Source organism: Carassius carassius, chromosome 3, assembly GCF_963082965.1.
Source record: "Carassius carassius chromosome 3, fCarCar2.1, whole genome shotgun sequence".
Lineage (NCBI taxonomy): Eukaryota > Metazoa > Chordata > Actinopteri > Cypriniformes > Cyprinidae > Carassius > Carassius carassius.
This window is the reverse complement of record NC_081757.1, coordinates 15,170,421-15,191,506: the sequence shown is the minus strand read 5'-3', so window position 1 is coordinate 15,191,506 and position 21,086 is coordinate 15,170,421. Positions and strand designations below refer to the sequence as shown.

General features: G+C 36.9%; 1 protein-coding gene across 4 annotated transcripts; it reads right to left on the bottom strand.

Annotated features, from left to right (window-relative positions):
- Positions 1-928: 928 nt before the first annotated feature.
- On the bottom strand, positions 929-14,206 carry slc39a13 (solute carrier family 39 member 13). Of its 4 annotated transcripts, none has more exons than XM_059530379.1 (11): positions 14,017-14,206; positions 13,302-13,336; positions 12,380-12,755; positions 10,750-10,857; positions 9,155-9,288; positions 5,774-5,902; positions 5,534-5,623; positions 4,753-4,803; positions 4,393-4,525; positions 2,307-2,406; positions 929-2,182 (listed from the first exon to the last, which is right to left on the bottom strand). In XM_059530379.1, the coding sequence occupies exons 3-11, from the start codon at positions 12,726-12,728 to the stop codon at positions 2,107-2,109; spliced, it is 1,170 nt and encodes a 389-aa protein (XP_059386362.1). In that variant the 5' UTR covers positions 12,729-12,755; positions 13,302-13,336; positions 14,017-14,206; the 3' UTR covers positions 929-2,106. The 4 variants fall into 4 exon arrangements, with proteins under 4 accessions (XP_059386362.1, XP_059386370.1, XP_059386354.1 ...); XM_059530387.1 differs by having other exon boundaries at positions 12,380-12,736; XM_059530371.1 differs by lacking the exon at positions 13,302-13,336.
- Positions 14,207-21,086: the final 6,880 nt, after the last annotated feature.

The window sequence follows — 21,086 nt, the reverse complement described above, 5'->3', positions numbered from 1 at the left end:
CCTCATTATTGAATGCATTTTCCTACTTCGGGAAGGTACTATATATGCAGTGTCAATCAAAAGCAGAACTCCTAAAGAATCCATTAACTTTAATTCAATAGAAAAGACCTGTTTCGAAAGGCACTCAGTCAACATACATCACTTTGGTGTCACGAGCAATCTACTGTATGGTTCTGCATCTAAAAAATGAAAAATAAAAGTGAAATATCACAAAGATATGTTAGCAGTTTGATAAAACTGAAATAGAAAAAGCTGTGGTGGTTAAATGTATGGCAGAACATGGCCCTCAAATGTACCAAAGAAAGGTAAATCAAGGTGAAACTGTTTTCGTCCCTTAAAGGGATAGTTCAACTCAAAATAAAGTGTCATCTTTTACTTACCCTTGTATTGTTCCAAACCAACATTACCAAGATTGTTTGAAATGGTTTTATTTTTTGGGTGAACTACCCCTTAAATTGAAGTAACGTGTTTTCAGAATTTCTGTTTTTATTTGCACTGAAAAAGAGTCACTTAAAATTTTGATAATCTGATGTTAAAGAGATAGTCACCTAACATTATTTAATCATTTATTCACCCTCATGTTGTCCCAAACTTTTATGAATTTTGTTCAGCTGTTGAAAATGAAAGATTTTTGAAAAATGGCAGCAGTTGATAGCCATTGACTTCCATAGTATAGAAAAAAAAAATACTACTGTGGAAGCAAGTCAGAGGCTACTGCCAACTGCTTGGTTACCAACATTCTTCAGAATGTTAGTAAAGGATGAGATTTTCAGCAGTAGAGAGAAGCGACACTTTGCTAGGAGGCAAGCAAATGATTTAGATCGGTCTGCTGAACTGATTAATACATTTCTACAAGGAATACAATGCTGGGAGCAGTGCTACTCCTACGAGTAAAAGTTGCACACATATAAATCAGAAGTCACAACAGTTTGGAATCAAACTGTAATATTTCTTTATTTCAAATATAACATTGTGAGGACTTACAAGTTCGACATTTTTCTTTCAACATGACATTGTTTACAGAATAAATATATATAATCTCTTTTCAATTATTTACAATCTGGCAAAGACTGTTCTGACCTGCCATGTGACACGTTCAGAACATTCTTTTCAGTAACAATCCATATACTCTACTCTTAAACAGACAATCCATTTATTAACCATTTAGCTTTTGAGAAATGTGAATAAAATGGCACCAAGTCAGTTAAGTAAACAAAGTGTCTGCTTATGAATCCATCAATCTTTAAGACTAAATCCCTCAAAACTATGTATTGCAATGCCAGGACCACAATGAACTGTACAGAAAATCAGTAAATTAGAGCTAAATGCCGCAGTGTAGTGGCTATCAGGACACAATCAGCATCAAGACTAAACACTGTAAGAAAAGACAGACATCACGATTTAAAAAACATGACTGAGGAATACCTGAAAATAAGGCTAGTTAAGCATTTCAAAAGTGTTTGACAACAGGAGTGTGTTCACTGATGTATGTGCAATTAGGAAAATGTAGTCATGCAGTGTGGATGTCTCAACTTGAGCAAATGAAGCATGAAATGAGCTTGTATAGATTTCACTTCAACAGAAAGACTTCTAAAAGTGAAGCCGTATTAGTTTATAGAAACGCAATGATGAAGACCATCAAAAATCTGATTATGTAAGCATATGTGCTTGTCTCTTAATAAAGGATAAAGTGTTGACTTGTGAAACCTGCATTCCATATAATTAAAGCAAATCACATTGATGTAACCAACTGAAATTGGAAATGTGTTTGACATAAAAAAAACCAATGCAAAATATTACCAAATGCAACCGCTGTTATTTTGGAGCACCTTTTGCACAAACCTGTATTTCCCTTCACTTTCAGCTGGTGCCTGTCAGGCATGAGTTCAGTCTTAATCCGGACACAGAAGTGTATGAAGGAGATGACTAAAACACATGGACACAGACTGAAACACCTGATTGTCAAGGCTGTTTCTTTCTTAGGTCTTTCCTCACATGGTCTTTGGGGGTGACAACAATTATTAAAGCATAACCAGTGGAGTGAATTGTCCCCAATCCTCCAAAATGCTAGGTAGCACTCTTGATAAAAGCAGTTCTCGTCTGTGGCTAGTCCATGACGACTGAGAGAAGAGCCATGACTGCTATCCCACAAATCAAGAGCAGAACCTGTAGAAAGGAGTTCCTGTGGGAACAGGGCACACGATCATGAACATTCAGTTTATTTCATATGTGAAGTATGGCAGGATTTTACTGTGGGAGACAAACAGACAAAAAGACCCCATTTCTCAGGGAAGTGGACACCTTACCTAGGGTTGGTCTCCTGCAGCAGATCAGGTACCACATTGACCAACGCAATGTAGAGAAAGCCACCTGAGGTGAAGGGCAGGATCCAGGCAGTGGCATTCTCTAGAAAGACACATGAGAAGAACCAACACTGAAGAATAAGTTTGATAAGGTGCTTAGGAGTTTTCCACAAATAAAAGTATTGTTAGGCATGGGATGGTAAGTCACAAATAAGGAAGAACAACATTGCAACTAACAACAAATGTTGACAGTCAGAAGAAACATGAAAAGCTTAAAGATATAATACATCCCTTAAGCCTTATAAAGACTATTATAGCAATCCTATATGATTATTGCAAATCACATTGTGCAACGCTGATCTAATAAACTTGGGTATGACATGTAGACTGTATTATGATGACACCTACTGACTCGTACGCTACGAAGCACATTACTATAGATAGAAGAATAAAATGTCATCATCATGAACTAGTGGTAAACAAAAAGAGCATGATGAATCACACTTAGGCAGGCGTAGTTTTTATGAATGCTGAAAAAAAGTGAAAGTGGCAAAAGAGGAAGGGATAAGAGCTTGATGTGAGGTAAGCGCAACCACAATATTAATAGATTTCATGTCACATTTTTACTGGCTGGTCAGTAACCGTGGGTCATAGCAGTAAACACACTGGGCCTCATTTACAAAATGAACATATGACAGAAAATGTATAATAAAATAATTAACAGATTAACAAAAGGGAAGAAAAAAACACTGTGCAACAAGTAGCCTAAAGGATTTAATCCATCTGATCGCACAGGAGCCTCACGCACACAAAAACAACATTAGCTCTACCATTGCCTGACATTTCAGCAATTCATCCTCAAACTAAAATGCAGTCAACCAAACATAAAAGTTATATTGTTTATTTTAAAATCCCGCTGTACGTAAAATCAGCATGCAGTACCCAAACAAACATTTTTGTCCATGTGAAGGATCTTACACGGATATGACAACATGAGGCAAGTGTAAAGCTATGTTTAAGCTATATAATGAATAATAGTTATGCAAAAAAAAACATGGCAAAAATGGAAACATTTGGATTCTTGTGGTATGAGACAGGTGTGAGCCATATGCTGTTTCAGTTTGGCTTGACATTTGTATGCTGTTATATTGTAATATGAATGCCACTATATAGCCTAATTAGTGTTTTATTTTAAAGTTTAATATATCATTTTATTACTGCTTATTTTTCATTCTTGTTCTGTTCTGAATACCATTAAGTTAAAATATTTGTTGTAGAGTGAGGGGAACTATATAGACTGTTTATATTTACTAGTATTTTAAAAATACACATAAATTACATTAATTTCTGTATCCTAATTGTTTGTAATTACAAGGTCAACGGGTGTTTTGGGAGTAAGATCAATTTCTCTTTCATTAGATTACGTCCTCTTTTTGGCCGGGTTTCATTTCTCTGTGTCGTAAACTATGTGTGAGGTTTCTAAACCAGGTGTTTTTAGGTGCGTGATATTCAAATGACGATTGTTTGCCACCTTTATCAACATGGGATTATTCGTACTGTACGACATAGGACCACCGATTGGAGCCAAAAATCACAGAAATCACCATGATTGTTTCACGATTTGTCTGACTGGGACAGCCGAAAATCATGCAGTGTGTCTCGGGCTTAATGCTCACAAAGTTTGCATTTATTTAAACTACTGTAACAAGAAATATTACTACAATTTAAAACAAGGGTTTTCTATTCTCAGCAGCCATTACTCCATTACATTATTATCAGTCTCCGGCGTCATGATCCTTCAGAAATCATTCTAATATGCTGATTTGGTTCACACAATAAAGATTTATTATTATTATCAGTGTTAAAAACAGTTATGCTTAATAATTCTGTGGAAACCATGAATATTTGTCTTCAGTATTCTTTGATGAATAGTAAGTTCAAAAGAAAAAAGAATTTATTTGAAATAACATTATATTTATTGCTTTCTTACTAAATACAAGTTTGTTTTATTAGAAAAATCATAGTGACCCTAAACCTTTGAACAGTAGTCTGAGAGGGGAGAGATGTCTTGAGGACTGTGGTGTCTCACCTGCCCCATGCTGTGATTGGGAGCAAAGAGCAAAACATGCCCCCAGGACTCCTCCTAAAGCTGTAGAGAGCTGCATGCGGGCTGCTTTCCAGCGGTCAAATCCTGCTCGCAGCAGAATGGCAAAATCTCCCACCTTTCCGTAAAGACAGAAGTGTGTGTACAACAACAGAAATTGGTAAGTCCTGAGTACTATAAAGTATTGAGACATTTCACATGCAGTAACTCTTGAATGACTACTTGCTCATTCCAAGTCACTAATATTAAACTGTTATCGATCGGTTAAAAATTAAATGCATTGTTCCTGTAAACTGATTACCTGGCTGAAACTCAAGAGACAGAGAAAGATACTAACTCACGTACCTCATGAGGGATCTCATGAAGCAGAATAGCGAATGTTGTTAAGCAACCAACCTGTTAGGACAAGTAAAAGAAGGTATTGTAAATATATTGTAGTATACCTTTGTTTTCTAATTCAACCATGGTAGGGCAGCAAAATCATATTTTATAATCCAGACCATGTGTTTATTTGCCACATATATGTTTAACTGAATGTCAACAGAAGCTAAAATGGTTAAATGGCACAGTTCTCCATCAATACTCTCCCTTGCATTTCTGCAGCCAAAAATGTACGTCCAGTGAGCAAATGTGTAAAAGTGTGTTTTTCTGTGCAAGTATAGTGGTTTCTGTTGCACCAAGTCCATTTCCTCTGTAACTCCCTTCCCACGCATGCTGGGAGCCTTATGCTTCTCCACCTGCACTTCAACTTCACAAAGCCATATATATACTGCTGCACTATAAATATTCCCACACATCACAAACATCTCCATCTCACTGTTTGCAGTGATTACCATTGACCAAAAGAATTATGGAAGATGCAATTAGTTTAAGGTCTAAAATGCTTAAAAGTGGCCAACCCATATTATATTTACACAGGCACTCTGAATCTATTTATAAAGCACATAAAGTCATAATTACCAGACATACAACTGCCCTACACAGATCTGTTCACATTAAGCAGAGATACAAAACTAGTCATTAATAGTGCACTCTATTGCAGGCTATGCTAGCAGCAACTTCTCTGTAGTAGTAAGAATGAAGGCTGAATCCAATTTATATGGAATTGATCTCTGTTTGCTCTTACCTTTCGGCTTACTAAGAAGCTCCCTGCCACTGCCAGCCCATGAGTGAAGTTGTCAATGCAGTTAGCAAGAAGGTTTAGATAACCACTTGTCTGAAAAATAAAGAAACAATGTAAGAGAAAAGATAACAGGTAACAGACACTTAAATGCTGTATGATTGGTTCCAAGGAAATGGTCCTAGTACTTGTCTGGAATAATCTTATAACCATTTAGACAAGGCATGATTTGTGTGTGCATCTTACCTTTATTTTCTTTGGCTCTGTGTAAAGGCTGATGTCAGTCTTTGGCTTGGAGTCGGTGTTGTTGTTTGAGCAGATGCCATTTGTTTGTGGGGACACAGAGACCTCGCTGCTCAGATCTGCTGAAGACGACTAGTTTGGAAAGAGAGAGAACACCACAGTAAGTATTTCTAACAAATCCGGGTCTCATTTCACAGCATTCAAGAGCAAATAGACAATTTTACCAACTATCAAATCAAGATCAAATAGAATACGGAGAAAACTGAAATAGTTACACTACTATTCAAAGGTTTGGGGTCAGCAAGATTGATTAATTTTAATAACACTTATTTAGCAAGGGTGCATTGTTATGAAATCTCTTGATGAGAATAAAAGACTTCCAAAAAGACTTAAATATTTTACCCCGCCCAACAATCCTAATTTAATGCAATTTTTTTGCCAGTACTGCATATTTTAAACATTTATTCACAGTGCTACATATTAAAAGTACACTGCTAAAACACGTTCCATTCATTTTTATAAACTGAGGAAAATGTTTTGTGGGAATTTCCAGCAGACCACTACTTTGTAGACTAAGCAGTAAAAAAATAAAAATTAATAAATATTTCCTAGTTCAAACAGATCAACTCTAACAGTTTCTACAGAACATTACCAATTACCACAAATTTAAGCATTTGTGTGATTAAAAACATTTCTGCTTCTAAATTCACATAATTCTTACCACGGTTGAGGAGACAGAAATGGCTGACAAAGGTTGACTGTGAGAAAACAATCGTCCTTTATAGCAGCAGGTATTTTAGATTGTAATACCAAAACTAGACACTTCCTCCCTGTTCTAGCCCACAGTCTGTAAGGCCTCTCAGCTGTGGTTTCTGTGCACCGTGGCTGACTTCTGTGGCTCGTCTGTCTGCTGATGGAATGCTGGTGGCAGCTGCTTCCTGCTAGAGGCTATTTATAGCTACCCAAACAGAGCAGAGGCTATCAATCAAACTCCCAGGTATCCCATAAGCAAGGAAGAAGACTCAGACATAAGCATTCACAAACAGATTCAAGTCATAGACCAAGTCAAATTAAAAGTTATAATTAGAAGGGAAGGGGGGGGGGGGCACTGCAGGTCCCCTCTGTTTGCTTGTGATCTTAAATGTCCAAGACACTGAAGAGCTGATGTCATGTCTACACTAGAAAGGTAGGCAGAACAAAACTGTAATTTGTTTGTTTTAGGAAGCATCTAAAAGCAAATATTTCAAGGCCTTAAGCTGTTATATCCTTCAGGGTGGAGCCCAAAAAGTGAGAAAGTGTGCATTTGTGTGTGTGTTTAACTGGCTGTTACAATATGCTGAAATAAGGCCAGAATAAAAGGGGTTTGGGGTTCTTCTTGAGAGGCAAAAAACAGTCCTGTGGGTATTTGAATGGGACATGAGTTGTAATGTTCAAATATCCTCGTGACCCTACAACATTCGTATAGCATCAATTATTCAATCAGGACTATTCCCTCTCTCTTGGTCTCTCTCTCTTTGTGTTTTCACCGAACATCCTAATCTTTAATAAACAAGTTTAAACAAACAGCTGCAATAAACCAGTCAGAAGTTTAAAAGACATTTAAAGACTGATTAAGTTTTTTCCCGAAACTCAAAAACAAAGACAAAACTAGTATTAATTTTGTCAGCTATTTTCAATTTTAGTCTTAAACCTCGTGCATATCAGGGCGATTATCGCATGCGCTTAACACCAGCATTCTTCGACGCATCTTTTGTGTTCATACCCAAGCGATTTTCGCTGCCGATGAGCCGAGTAAATGTGCAAATGCAGAAATTGAATACCATTTGATCTGCAATTCCTCTACATAACTCCCCCTTATCAAGATTTTTGTAGTCGCTGTCGCGTTTGTCAAAGCCCTTTGTGTTCAGCCATCAATGAGACCAGCAGATCTACATTCAACTTTCCTCGATGCATCTTCTTCGTCTACTTACTTCCTCGTCATCTAGGTATCAATTTGTGCTCGGCAAAACAGTTTTGTGCTCGAGTGCCACCAAGTCATGTTTTATTGTAACTTCAGCAGCTCCAAACACATGAACAAAAGTACCAATCTCATTGGTCAGCCTGTTTTAACAAGGCACGTCAAAAAAAAAAAAAAAGATCCCGAAGCATTTTAAAAATAAAAATTATAAAAAAAAAATGTTTTTACGCCTGCCGTTTTGCATATCGGTGTGCACACTCACACTGCCGCCATTTGTTTAGTCAAGAGGTGTTAAGCATCGATAATCGTGCCAGTGCGTACAAGCCTTTAGTCCGGTGTTAAATATAATTGGTTCGTTTTTATCAAATTTAGTCAACCTTATCCTATTTAATTTTAGTCAACTAAAAATCTCAACATTTTAGACATTTTAGCACTCATGAAAGCTCGGGTAGTGGTGGCTTGGAGAGAGGTCCACAATTAGTTTTTTTTCGACAAAATAAGATTTATCTTTTTGAATACATTTTAGTCTTGTCTTATTATGTCCACGATATTGCATGTTGATATAGTCTTAGTTATTATCATAGGTGGAGTTTAGGAGGGGGTAGCAGCATTTTGGAGAATATCTGCTGGAAGCAAATAGTGTACGTTGCCACAACGAACAACACGCTATTTTGATCCAGCGTATATTCTCCAAAATGGTGCTATCCTAATGTAGAGGAAATTAATTGTTTAATGAAGTCATTGTTTTTTGTTTTTTACACAGAAAAGTATTCTTGTCGCTTCATTAAATTCAGACTGAACCACTGATGGCAGATGGACTATTCTGATGACGTCTTTCATAATTTTCTGAACCATCCTGGACCGTGTATTTTACTTGGCAGTCAATGGGACAGTCACAAGCCTCCCGGTTTTTATTCAAAATATATCAAATTGTTTACCCCCAAAAAGACAAACAAAGCTTTTACGGGTTTGGAACGACATGGGGGTAAGTGAGAATTTTAGAATTGTACTGTAGAATTTTTGTTACATAAATATATGAAATGCAGAACACTTGCTAGTGGCTCTCTGCAAGTGGGTGCCCCCCAAACACACACACATAAAAGTGTAACTCAGCCAATGATTATCGTTTATTGACCTTATTCTCAAAAAGCATAGCTCAAAAACATTTTTAAGTTCAAAAGCACTTGTACCTTTTTTTGTAGTTAAATAGAAAAAAAAAATAAGAATAAAAACTGGGCTATAATTATCGTATATTACAGGATGGTTAATGTGGATGTATAATGTGTGCTAGTCTGTAGAGTGCATAACTCCAACATCGTGCTTTGGCTCCCCCATGAGGTTCAGAATTGCATTGTTCCAATGTGGACAGGAGTCAGTTGAACTGATTCAAGGGGCTGGAATATGTAATAAGAACACATGTAACTTACTTCAGTTCTTTGGCAGAAATCTTTGCTCTCTTGGTCACTGTCTTCGTCTGGGAATACTTTTTCCAAAATCAGAAAGGACAGCAGACCCCCTATCAACCACAAACCCTGCGTATGATAGTGCCTTTGGGACCCATCTATCCAACACATGCAAACACAAATTTTATTAACTTTTTTTTACAAACAAAGATAAAAAATAACTTCATTAAGCTCTGTCCAATGCTGTTATCGTTAACTAAAACCACTTAAAAACCTTTAATAAAATAAACTATCAGATGAAAAACTTTATAAAGGAATAACTGTATATAAGAAATGTTGCATTGGAAACTAACTGAAATGCATTAAATATATCAATAAATGAAATGCATTAATAAATCTAAATGAAAACGTAAAAATAAAACTAATAAAAAATTATAATGCAGAATTACTAAAATTAAAATTAAAACTGAAAATATAAAATTAAAAATTGTATGCTTGTATACTATAAAATACTAAAATAACATGCTCTCTGCCTTAAAAACTGTACTGTATATTGAACAAACTTGCCTTTATTAATAATATTTGAAAAGCTTTCAACATTATAATATGATCAAACAAAAATATCAGCTATAATAGTAGCAAAATACACAGTATGGACTAGGGATGGGACGATAACCGGTTTTATTGATAACCGTGAAGGTTAGTAATATCGTTTAAAAATGAATTATCATTAAAACCGTGTTTGATTATCGCGGTTTTAATAACTCACTATTAAATCATGTCCAGCCAGCAACAGTCTGACGCAAGCGCACAATGTTTTTTTTGTTTTTTTTCGAGAAGGAAATGTCAAAAAAAAAAAAGTCAGTGACTTTTCTATGCTTTTCTATGCTTCTACACTTTTCATTGTAAGGAAGGAAATGCCACAGAATTTAATCTTTCTTTAAATTAAGTGCATAGAGTTGCTTGTTTTATTAGTTGTTTGTTGATTATTAAATATAAAACTTGCTGAAATGTTTTCAGTGTGAGCATCAACTATTTTTGAACACTTTCATCTCGTTTCAACAAAACCGTGATAATATTGATAATCGTGATAATTTTAGTCACTATAATCGTGATATTAAATTTTCATACCGTCCCATCCCTAGTATGGACTTCTAAAAAAATTTAAATAGCACTGTGTGAGCCTTGAATCCCAAAAATGAAGACATATGATCAATAAAGGGACTAACATTTCTTCAAAGTAAATGTGACTAAATGCCATTTTCCATATCGATTTCAGTACCACAGTAAATTTGAGAAACTGGAGCAGAGATACCAGAGAGAAAAGGGTTTAGCAAAGGTCAGTTACTACACACTATTGATTTTAAAATTTAAAAAGGCATAGTCTCATGCAAAACAATGTAAGGAATTCCCATACAGGAGAGAGAAACGGGGAGGGGATGAATTACAAAACCACACATTTATACCTACTGGGAGTCACAGGAAGGTTTATTAAAAAAAAACAGAACAAATAGAAACAGAAACCGAACTGAGATAAGACTAAGAACCATAAAGATCACAAAGATTATGATTAATGCATGAGCACCAACAAATGGTATATATAATGTGAAAATTCTCACCAGGACTGGAAGTGTAAGCCCAGGCTTCAGGAAGGAGATGAAGAAACACGTCGCCTAAGAGACCACCAATGGCAAAACTCAGCAGCTTCTTCAGCTTCTGACACCCAGCTGCAAACAGTGAAGAGCATCAGTGGAAGTTCATAAACAAACATTAGCAGAAATGCTTGATATGCAACACTCCAAAGATCTTGCCGTGTTAAGCAAATTGAGCAAATCCTTCACATAAAGCAGATGGTTAAACCACCATACAGTTGCAAAATCATTCTACAAGTTCTTACATTTAATTATTATTTTGTTTTTCGTACAGTTTAAGTTCTGAAGCTGCACAGCTTTAATAAGCTACTTTTGCAATTGTAAGAGCTTATGGGAATATACAGTAACAGACATACATTATCTAAATCCAATACTCCAGACTGCTTTGGAAATCATGTGGTCAGTCTCTGTGGTACAGGACACACTTATAATTCAGCCTAACCCTCTTCTCCCCTGCCCATTGCAACCTCTACTGGTAAATCAAAACAGACCTTCTCTTAAGCCTGTCTACTTCCTGACACTGCCAGAATCCGGTCTATTTCTGCATGACTGATATCATCACAGACAAAAGCTTCACAGAGCAGCACTGCCCTCTGCAAAGATCTTTGGAGTGCGACCTGTCAACCATATAATGTTATTGCACACTTTTTGGCATAGTTCTGTTGGTTCTTCTATTGAACGTCCGCTAAATCAAGAACTATTTAGACAAGCCATGACAGGTGTAGCTGAACAAATTCTTTTATAGGTCAAGCATGCTCACACAACACATTTTTCTCAGTGATCGCTGGATACGGTCTCTACAAGATTCTTCATATCAGTTTGGGGAAGATTCCTAAATGTAATCTAATACACAGATAGTTTGAAGAAGATTCCATGAGGTCAGTCCCCAAAATTAACAGGTCTGCTCATGAATTTTACTTTTAAAATGTTGCATTTTCAGTGCCTCCTATTAAAAACAAAACCATAGATAAATCCAATAATTTTATTGATTGTACCTACCTACCTACCCAACTATAACCTTCTGTTTAATTTATAATTAAATTGGACTTTCAAAAAAGTTATTGTATTAGTATTATAACCGTGGCTGGGAAATTACTTTACCATGGTATGAAAAACTAAATGTGGAACCAGGCATAAGCAGGGAAAATCCCACGGAGAATATAAGTTTAAAGTCAAATGAGCTCTGATTTAATGTAACCAAACAACTGAGGACCTAAATCAGACTACAAGCCAGTCCTCTCTTGCTTGTAATAATAACAAACATGTGTCTATTTGTCACACTAGGCCTGATGTGTGACCAGAACAGTTTCCTTTCTGCTCGCAAACTATAGATAACCTGCACAGGGCCAGAAAGACTCATCATTTTTCCACCTCTGATAGAATGAACAAAGAAGAGACACAAAATACTAAATCTCTGCCCATTAGTCTGCATAAGGACACTGTTGTGAATATCTGGACCAGCTCTGAATGTAACACAATGCTACCTCTACCTGATCTGCTCAGCATGTAACCTGATCCTAGATTAGCTGTTACAATGAGCTATTCACATACACACAGACCTAGAACACAAAAGCATGCAAGCATAAGTTTGACTTACCCTCAGATTTTAAAGCTGTTCCAGCTTCAATGGGTATCACTATGAGTGGAAAGACACCACTGAGTCCGACGGCGATTGATCCCACAAGGGAACAGAACCAAACATCTAAGTTATCTATGGAGAACAGCTCGTTCAGGTACTGGAGGTCTAGAAGGTCCTTAATGCACCATGGTCCTGGTCCTGCTGGTGCAGTCTTTGCTTGGGCCACAGCAGTCTGAGCCATCATCTTCCCACCAAGGGATGACGCCAGTAGGGCGGCGCCAAGGAGCAGCACAGCCAATGCCCAAACGGGCTTCTCCTGTCCTGCGCTCATCAACCCAGACCTCCGCAAAGTATTTGGAAGAAACATGTAGGGTGCTGTAAGGCGGAGAGGAGCCTTCAAACAAAATTTCATGAAGTGGAAAGATTAGTTGAGTTTGAATGAGGTTTAGGGTTTCTTAGTCCCAGACTAAACCTAGTTAGCTAGTTATCTTATTGTGGTAGAGAATTAAAACAAACTTTTTTTTTTCAAGATTCACAGTTACATCTCTTAAACTACTGGATGCATAGAAATTCTAAAACTGACTACTCACACTTAATTTTTGAAACATTTTAACCACAGCAACTACCACAAGGATGCAACTTAATTTGCTTTACAAGTTCAAAACAAGTGCAACTTAACAACACCTTAAAAATTAATGTACTGTGTCTGTAAGACATTTATGTTGTTTAAAAAAAAAAACATTTGCAATTCCAGGGGAAGCCTTGCCCTGTAGCTTGGCCTCCAAATTGAAAGGTCTGGATATGGTGACTGAGCGCTTCCACTCCTATCCACCACCCAAAAAAACAAAACAACAAAAAAAAAAACCTATACACCATATAAAAAGACACACATTCAAAAGACCATGGCAATGTGAGTCACAACCTAACAAAAACAGCACACCTTTTAGGTCCTTACTGCCAACACGGGAAAATAATCTACATAGAGATGAAAACATGATATCAGATAATGCATTAGAGTCAGGCCAAACACAATCCCTTCAAACAGTGTATAACTAGCACCCATAACAATGAGGATAAATGTGTTCACTGGTCTTCAGCAGCTGATCTTTATACAATATTGAAACATTGCATTTGAGCTTAAATTGTCTTTATTTCACAAATATGTAAAGAATATACACCTAAAAACAACATACTTTATATTTACTTAAACTCATACTTCACTCATACATACTTGATAAACCTGGATATACGACCTCCGTTATGGGGGGACAAAAATGCAAATGTAACAGTCACAGAGGAGCAGGTTTGGACGGTCTGTGGACGTGCAGGAGTGGAGGGAGCGGCGAGATTCCTGACAAATTCCAGCCCCGCTGGGCTTTAAAAACACGCCAAAGTTTGCCACGGTTCTGCGTTTGTCTGCTAAACTAATTAAAATAACAAGAAGGTCCCAAGGCAAAATCGTCAATTTTATGATAGCTTACTTATGGGCGATGATGAGCCTGTCTAAACGCAAAAAACAACGTTGTTGCAATGTTTCTGATAAAAACAACGGTGCACGCAAACTACATCGATACAAAGTTGCGTGCCTTGAAAAACAAACCTCTGTCTACAAGATTCGCAGCAGAGGAAAAACTAAAACAAACGTTTGGTCTTACCCGGCTGAAATTCCTAGTTTTTCCTCCGGCTTGACCCTGCCATCCAGGCACTTCTTGACTAAGAGCAGGAGCACTGCAGCAGACAGTCTCCCGATTTCCCTCCTGAAGGATTTTCCACCGTCAGCCACGTCTCACCGACCGGAAGTGCATTTCCATCCTGCGCAGAGAGGGGCGGCCTGAGCGCGCGCTTTACCAGAGACAGAGGAGGAGACTCAAGTAGCAAACATGTGAAGAACGTGCTGGAAGAAGATGGTTATTTAACCCGCTGTAAAAATGGAAAAAGGTAATAATACAAAAGTACATTCGTATTGGGGGTCGAACACAGACGTTTTATCAAAACAAATTTCCCATATCTTTATAGTGTTTAACATTGTCTGTCTGTCTGTCTGTCTGTCTGTCTGTCTGTCTGTCTGTCTGTCTGTCTGTCTGTCTATCTATCTATCTATCTATCTATCTATCTATCTATCTATCTATCTATCTATCTATCTATCTATCTATCTATCTATCTATCTATCTATCTATCTATCTATCTATCTATCGATCACATAGAATATCCAAGTATTGAATAACTGCCATGCAATACATTTTCAACCACACTGAACACCTTCATTTTTAGTCTGCCAAGTATTCAGTTTAATCAAATCTCTATTCAGATGGCAAGAGTATTGAAACAATATAATAACCTTCACAAGTCAATACTTTTATTTTTTGTAAACTTTAAGACAAGGCCTCTCCAAAGTTCGTCTTGATGAACTTCTCTGTATTGTCTCTCCAGACATCTGTCTGAAGTTCAGTTACTGCTGGCTTATTAAAAATGAAGGATGAAAAGTGAAGATAATTTTCTAACTCAGGTTGTTGAAGTTTGTCTACAAGTAGTTCACCTAAAAATGAAAAATTCTGGCATCATTGATTCACCATCATGTCGTTCCAAACCTGCAGATGAAAAAAAGTACTAAATTAAAGGGTATTTCAGTGGTACTCTTTATAATTTACTTAAAGTGCTCTATTTTCACATACTAATTTTGTACTTAATATGGTAATATATATATATATATATATATATATATATATATATATATATATATATATATTTGTAGTACTTCTTAAGATAATCTTAAGAACATCTAAGCATACCCAACTCTGCTATTTTCAGACACCATTAATATGAACTAAATATATATATATTTAGTATTTAATTACCACTTGTGGTAGCACACTAAACTTGAACACATCTTTCATATACTCATCATACATAGAAAATATACATATTATTCAAAATATAATAATAATAATAATAAATATATAAATAAATTATTTGTATTGTATTATACATTAAATATTTTATGTCAAATGTAGGCCTATAGTAAATTTATTTTTGGCGTTTTTGCCTTTATTGGGATAGTACAGTGTTGAGGACACAGGAAGCAAAGTGGGAGAGAGAAAGGGGGGCGGGATTGGGAAAGGTTTCGATCTCAGGACACCTTCTTTCAAGAACAAGGCTTTCGAAGCTGACCTTCACTACATGTTAATGGAGTCCTTTAAAAGTACAGTCTAGTACACTATTAATATGTCATTTGTAGCACTTTCCCACATTTAAGATATAGCATTTTATGCTAAAAATATACTTATTGTTAAATTATTATTTTATTACACATTTAACCTACAATTAATACGTTTCTACTGTATTTTTCATGAAAATCCATTAAAGTAGAACTTAGTGAAGTGTTCATGTAAGAAGTGCACATATAAAACACTTCTGTATATTAAGTTTACTTTATCTGACTACACTTAAAGGGTTAGTTCACCCAGATAGCAAATTTATGTAATTAATAACTTACCCTCATCTTGTTTCAAACCCGTAAAACCTCCGTTCATCTTTGGAACACTGTTTAAGATATTTTAGATTTAGTCCGAGAGCTCTCAGTCCCTCCATTGAAGCTGTGTGTACGGTATACTGTCCATGTCCAGAAAGGTAAGAAAAACATCATCAAAGTAGTCCATGTGACATCAGAGGGTCGGTTAGAATTTTTTGAAGCATCGAAAATACAGTTTGGTCCAAAAATGGCAAAAACGACGACTTTATTCAGCATTGTCTTCTCTTCCGTGTCTGTTGTGAGAGAGTTCAAAACAAAGCAGTCTGGATATCCGGTTCACGAACGAATCATTCAGTTCACCAAATCGAACTGAATCGTTTTAAACGGTTCGCATCTCTAATACGCATTAATCCACAAATGACTTAAGCTGTTAACTTTTTTAATGTGGCTGACACTCCCTCTGAGTTCAAACAAACCAATATCCCGGAGTAATGCATACACTCAAACAGTACACTGACTGAACTGCTGTGAAGAGAGAACTGAAGATGAACACCGAGCCAGATAACGAACAAAACATTGACTCGTTCACGAGTCAAGAACCGTTTCTGTCAGATGCGTCCGATTCGTAAACCGAGGAGCTGATGATACAGCGCATGTGTGATTCAGCGTGAAGCAGACTGACACACAGGGCGTCTGAACTGAACTGATTCTTTTGGTGATTGATTCTGAACTGATTCTGTGCTAGTGTTATGAGCACGGGTAAACCGAAGGCTTGAATCAAGGGCAATCATCGCAAATGACGCCATTATACGTTGAGCGCAAAAGAACCGGTGAACCGTTTTCTTCAACCGGTTTATTGATTCGAACTGTCCGAAAGAACTACTGGTGATCCGAAAACTGATGCAACCGGTTCTTGACTCGTGAACGAGTCAGTCTATTGTTCGCTATCTGGCTCGGCTCGGTGTTCATCTTCAGTTCTCTCTTCACAGCAGTTCAGTCAGTGTACTGTTTGAGTGCATGCATTACTCCGGGATATTGGTTTGTTTGAACTCAGAGGGAGTGTCAGCCACATTAAAAAAGTTAACAGCTTAAGTCATTTGTGGATTAATGCGTATTAGAGATACGAACCGTTTAAAACGATTCAGTTCGATTTGGTGAACTGAATGATTCGTTCGTGAACCGGATATCCAGCTGCTTTGTTTTGAACTCTCTCACAACAGACACGGAAGAGAAGACAATGCTGAATAAAGTCGTCGTTTTTGCTATTTTTGGACCAAAATGTATTTTCGATGCTTCAAAAAATTCTAACCGACCCTCTGATGTCACATGGACTACTTTGATGAAGTTTTTATTACCTTTCTGGACATGGACAGTATACTGTACGAACAGCTTCAATGGAGGGACTAAGAGCTCTCGGACTAAATCTAAAATATCTTAAACTGTGTTCCAAAGATAAATGGAGGTTTTACGGGTTTGAAACAACATCAGGGTAAGTTATTAATTACATAAATTTTCTATCTGGGTGAACTAACCCTTTAAATTGTATTTAAGTGTTAGTGCTTATTAGTGCATTTATATTATGTGTGAGTAACACAGTTTGGAGAATGTACTTTACTGTAAATATGCTTTTAATAAGTGTATTTATTGTGTGTAACTTTTACAGTTCTATTTAGCACACATATAAGAATGTACTACAAATTTACTTTCTTGTATTTAAGTAGTTTTTAGTGCATTAAGGTATACTTTATTTTTACTTGGGCATGTATGAATGCATATTAGTCATTTTAACGGAACTTAGGACTGGTGCTGGAGCTGGAGCTTTTTTGGTCGTTCAGTTTTTCTGTAAAAGAAATAATAATGAAATGAATTCTAAGAACAATATAAAACGCACTAAGGATTAAAGAGTTGCTAGAGTCATGGACATTAATCAGGTTGTGTGCGTTCGCTCGAACTGATTTGCTGAAATCAAAACAGGGATGATAATAGGTGAGTGCAAGCCAATGAGATTGGCGTTTGTGCATTAGTTCCACCCACTACCGGAAAATCCGGCAGTTCTTAAAACTGGAGAGTTCCAATGGAACGCCGTTATTTTGACAGGAAACTACAACAAAGGATATAATTTACATGTAGCCGCTCTTGCTGCTCTCACCAAAGCGACGGCGAGTTGTGTGCCTTCACACTAGAGTTTATGGTACGTCAAATACAGGTGCGCTGCACATCCATTGAAATGACCTGAAAACTATCACAGACCGTTTGACTGAGACTGAAACTCTGAAGCGTTAAGTCGGTGTGTTCGGCGAGTGAAAATATATCTGTGCTAAACTTATACTTAGCCTCCAACTCACACACTGGCGAGAAAAATCTGAGAATTTATTAGCCATTGGCTAATATAAGATATCATTAAGTCACCCAGAGTGAAGATTTACACGCATATGCGAGTGATTTACAAGCAATGTAGAAGATTGTGAACTCCTCAAATGATGACAGATCTTTCATTTTCGGGTGAACTATCCCTCTGTTTGGTCGTTTATGCTGCTCCTGACCACAAGATGGCGCAGTTGATTGATGTGTAAAGTCTGGAACACAGAACACAACATTAAGCCCCCTTTCCCATGCTCTTCCCAAAAACATGGGAAACAATCAATCATTGTTAAAACACATACCATAAAAAACCTTCAATAATATCATAATCTCTTTGAGTCAACAAAATAGCAAATGTAGAGATAGGAAATATCCACCATATACTGACTCAGGCCAAAACTCACTGCAATTAATCATTCCCTCATTGAGAGTATCCCTCATTGAAACATTGCTATATAAGTCCTTTTTTTTAGTGAGTGTCAAAGTATTTTGATTTTGTTATGGCTAAGAGCGGTTTAAGACTCACTCCATGCTCCAGATGATACATGGTGTCTGAGTCATTCTGGCTTGACTTGAGCAATACATTTAGAAAGAGGAACAGTTTTTGAGCCATGGGGCCCACAGAACTAAAATGACAGGGACACTTGTGTCTGTGCCTATGTGTATGTGTTTTCCCTGTCCAATCATATTTACATGTTTGCAATCACTTCTATGTAACTGTGTGGTTTTACATTGTTATTGGTCATTCATTCACATAGAAATGCACTCTTACATTGCAGAAGCTATAAGAATTCAGTCTTGAGTGCCATGAGACTCTTAGTCATCCAAAGTCAAACACATCTAAGCTATTGGTGTAGTAATCCTGATGATTGTTTGTGCAGAAATTTTATGTGAGGATTTAGCACATGACGAGCAGCCCATGAGACACCATCATAATATTGTGTCATATGAATTTATGACAATAAATATAAACATGGCTCAATTAGTTTTGTGTCAGCCAACTCAAAGTGATTTATAATATTTTATTAAATACTTTATCCCTCATGAAACTAATCAGGGGAACTAACTAAAATTACCTAAATGATGACACAAGCCTCTGACCGGTTACATCCTGACACCATGTTAGTGTCAGTATATAAGGTCAGCTCAAACAATGCAGCAAATATAAAGCATTATGTTTTTCCTCAGTAGACAAGTAAGTATTTAGACACTTATTTTTTCAATATAAGGGTCTTTCACACCGCTTTAGTTCCAGAAATAACTGTACAGTACTAAAGTACTTGGGCGAATTTGAACAAACTATTTCCTAGTACCATTTAAAGGATTGTATTTGCACCAACAGGTTGTGTCTCACAGGTTTCTCAATAATGGACATGTAATGACGTATAAATAAAGCGATTGAAAGAATGGAAAGAAGGAATCTCCAGCGACAACTGGCAGTGATAGATTTGCTACAAGTGCCTGCACTTCAGCGTCCGCCCAATTTATCGTTGTTCTTCATACTTGTAAAATAAGTTGACACAATGTTTACAGTAGGTTACACAGTGTTTTAAACCATGGCAGATGAGGGCGTTTTCGAATGCATTTGACCAATCAATGTCTACTTGCGTCACGGTTAGTACCAGTTGAGCTGGTTAGGCCCTGCTCTGGAGTAGGAGCTAATTTGGTTCTCAAAAAAGGCAGTCCAGTACTAAAATCACACGAAAACGCACAAAAGTGGGTAGTTCCACAACTAGTTCTGGTACTATGAAGGTTCCCACGGTACGAAAGGCCCTATAGCTTCAGCCTGAGTCAATTTGAGATCAGTCTCTTACAAAGATCCCATACACATAAAGCTTGTAAAACAATGCAAATAAATCTTACTAGTTTGTTTTCTGTGAATTTTTTCCAATATAACTCCAGTAGTAGAGTAATGGTTTGAAGTGTTGTACGAATGGTTTCCAGTGCTCACCTTAGATCAGTGTGGTTAGTTGGATGTCCTGTTGAGTCAACATGACATCACTTCCACATCCATTTTACTTCTGTATTGTGACTGTTCCCAAGTAAATAGGACACATAAAGAGGTGTGTGTGTGTGTGTGGAGGGCACTACTGCATAATGAAAACTTTTAATGCTAGTGTTTGGAAAGAAAGTTTGAAATGGGGAATAGGTGACATTAGCCAAAAATGACAGTAAATGGGGTCAGTTGTGATTTCATGATGTTGTAAAATGTCTGTGGTCTTCAGGCTCTGTCTGTGACAGAGGTGGAGTGGGAGTTCATCTCAGTTACCAGCTGGCTTTCCTCAAAAGAGGACAACCTTGTAGATTATCTGGTTGTTGTAAGGTATGTTGTCTGTATGATTGTTTTTCTTTTTAAAAGAATAGCTGCAACATATAGGTGTACTACAACTTTAGGAGAGGTTGTCTAGCCCCCAAAAAACTCTGTATTTACTGTATACTGTTTTTTTTAAAGAACCAGTTTCATCATCTCTGACACTATTACTTCATTCACTGACTCTCATACAAATTTTACATTTGCTGTTGTTAGCAGGATATGACTGGCCATTTTTAAAATGTATAGCAAGACCAAAACTATAGCACTGCCATTTCCACATTTCCTGTTAGAATGTGCTGTATTTGTGCAAACCAATTTTAACACAAACACACACAAGGATCTTATCAAGTATCAAACTGGACGTTAGCAAATGTCTGAAGCAGGAGTATTCAGTCTACAGGTTTTCTGCAGTTTCTATGGGCCTTTCCCTTTTTACTGCCATAAAGTGATCCATGGCTCTTTCTGCCTGAAATGGTTCTGCTTTACAGCATTAATCCATTCAACTTACTGCTAATTTCATCCCAGACTCCATTCCTACAACTTATATTGTGGTTCTGTAGTAATGAACAACAAAAGTGTTT

Bases quoted from the DNA above. Each gene is read 5' to 3' on its own strand.
- slc39a13 (XM_059530379.1), bottom strand. From the start codon at position 12,728: ATGTTTCTTCCAAATACTTTGCGGAGGTCTGGGTTGATGAGCGCAGGA. The intron at 9,289-10,749 runs GTGAGAATTTTC...TGTGTTGGATAG, and splicing joins GGCTTACACTTCCAGTCCTG to ATGGGTCCCAAAGGCACTAT. The intron at 4,804-5,533 runs GTAAGAGCAAAC...TTGTCCTAACAG, and splicing joins GCTTCTTAGTAAGCCGAAAG to GTTGGTTGCTTAACAACATT.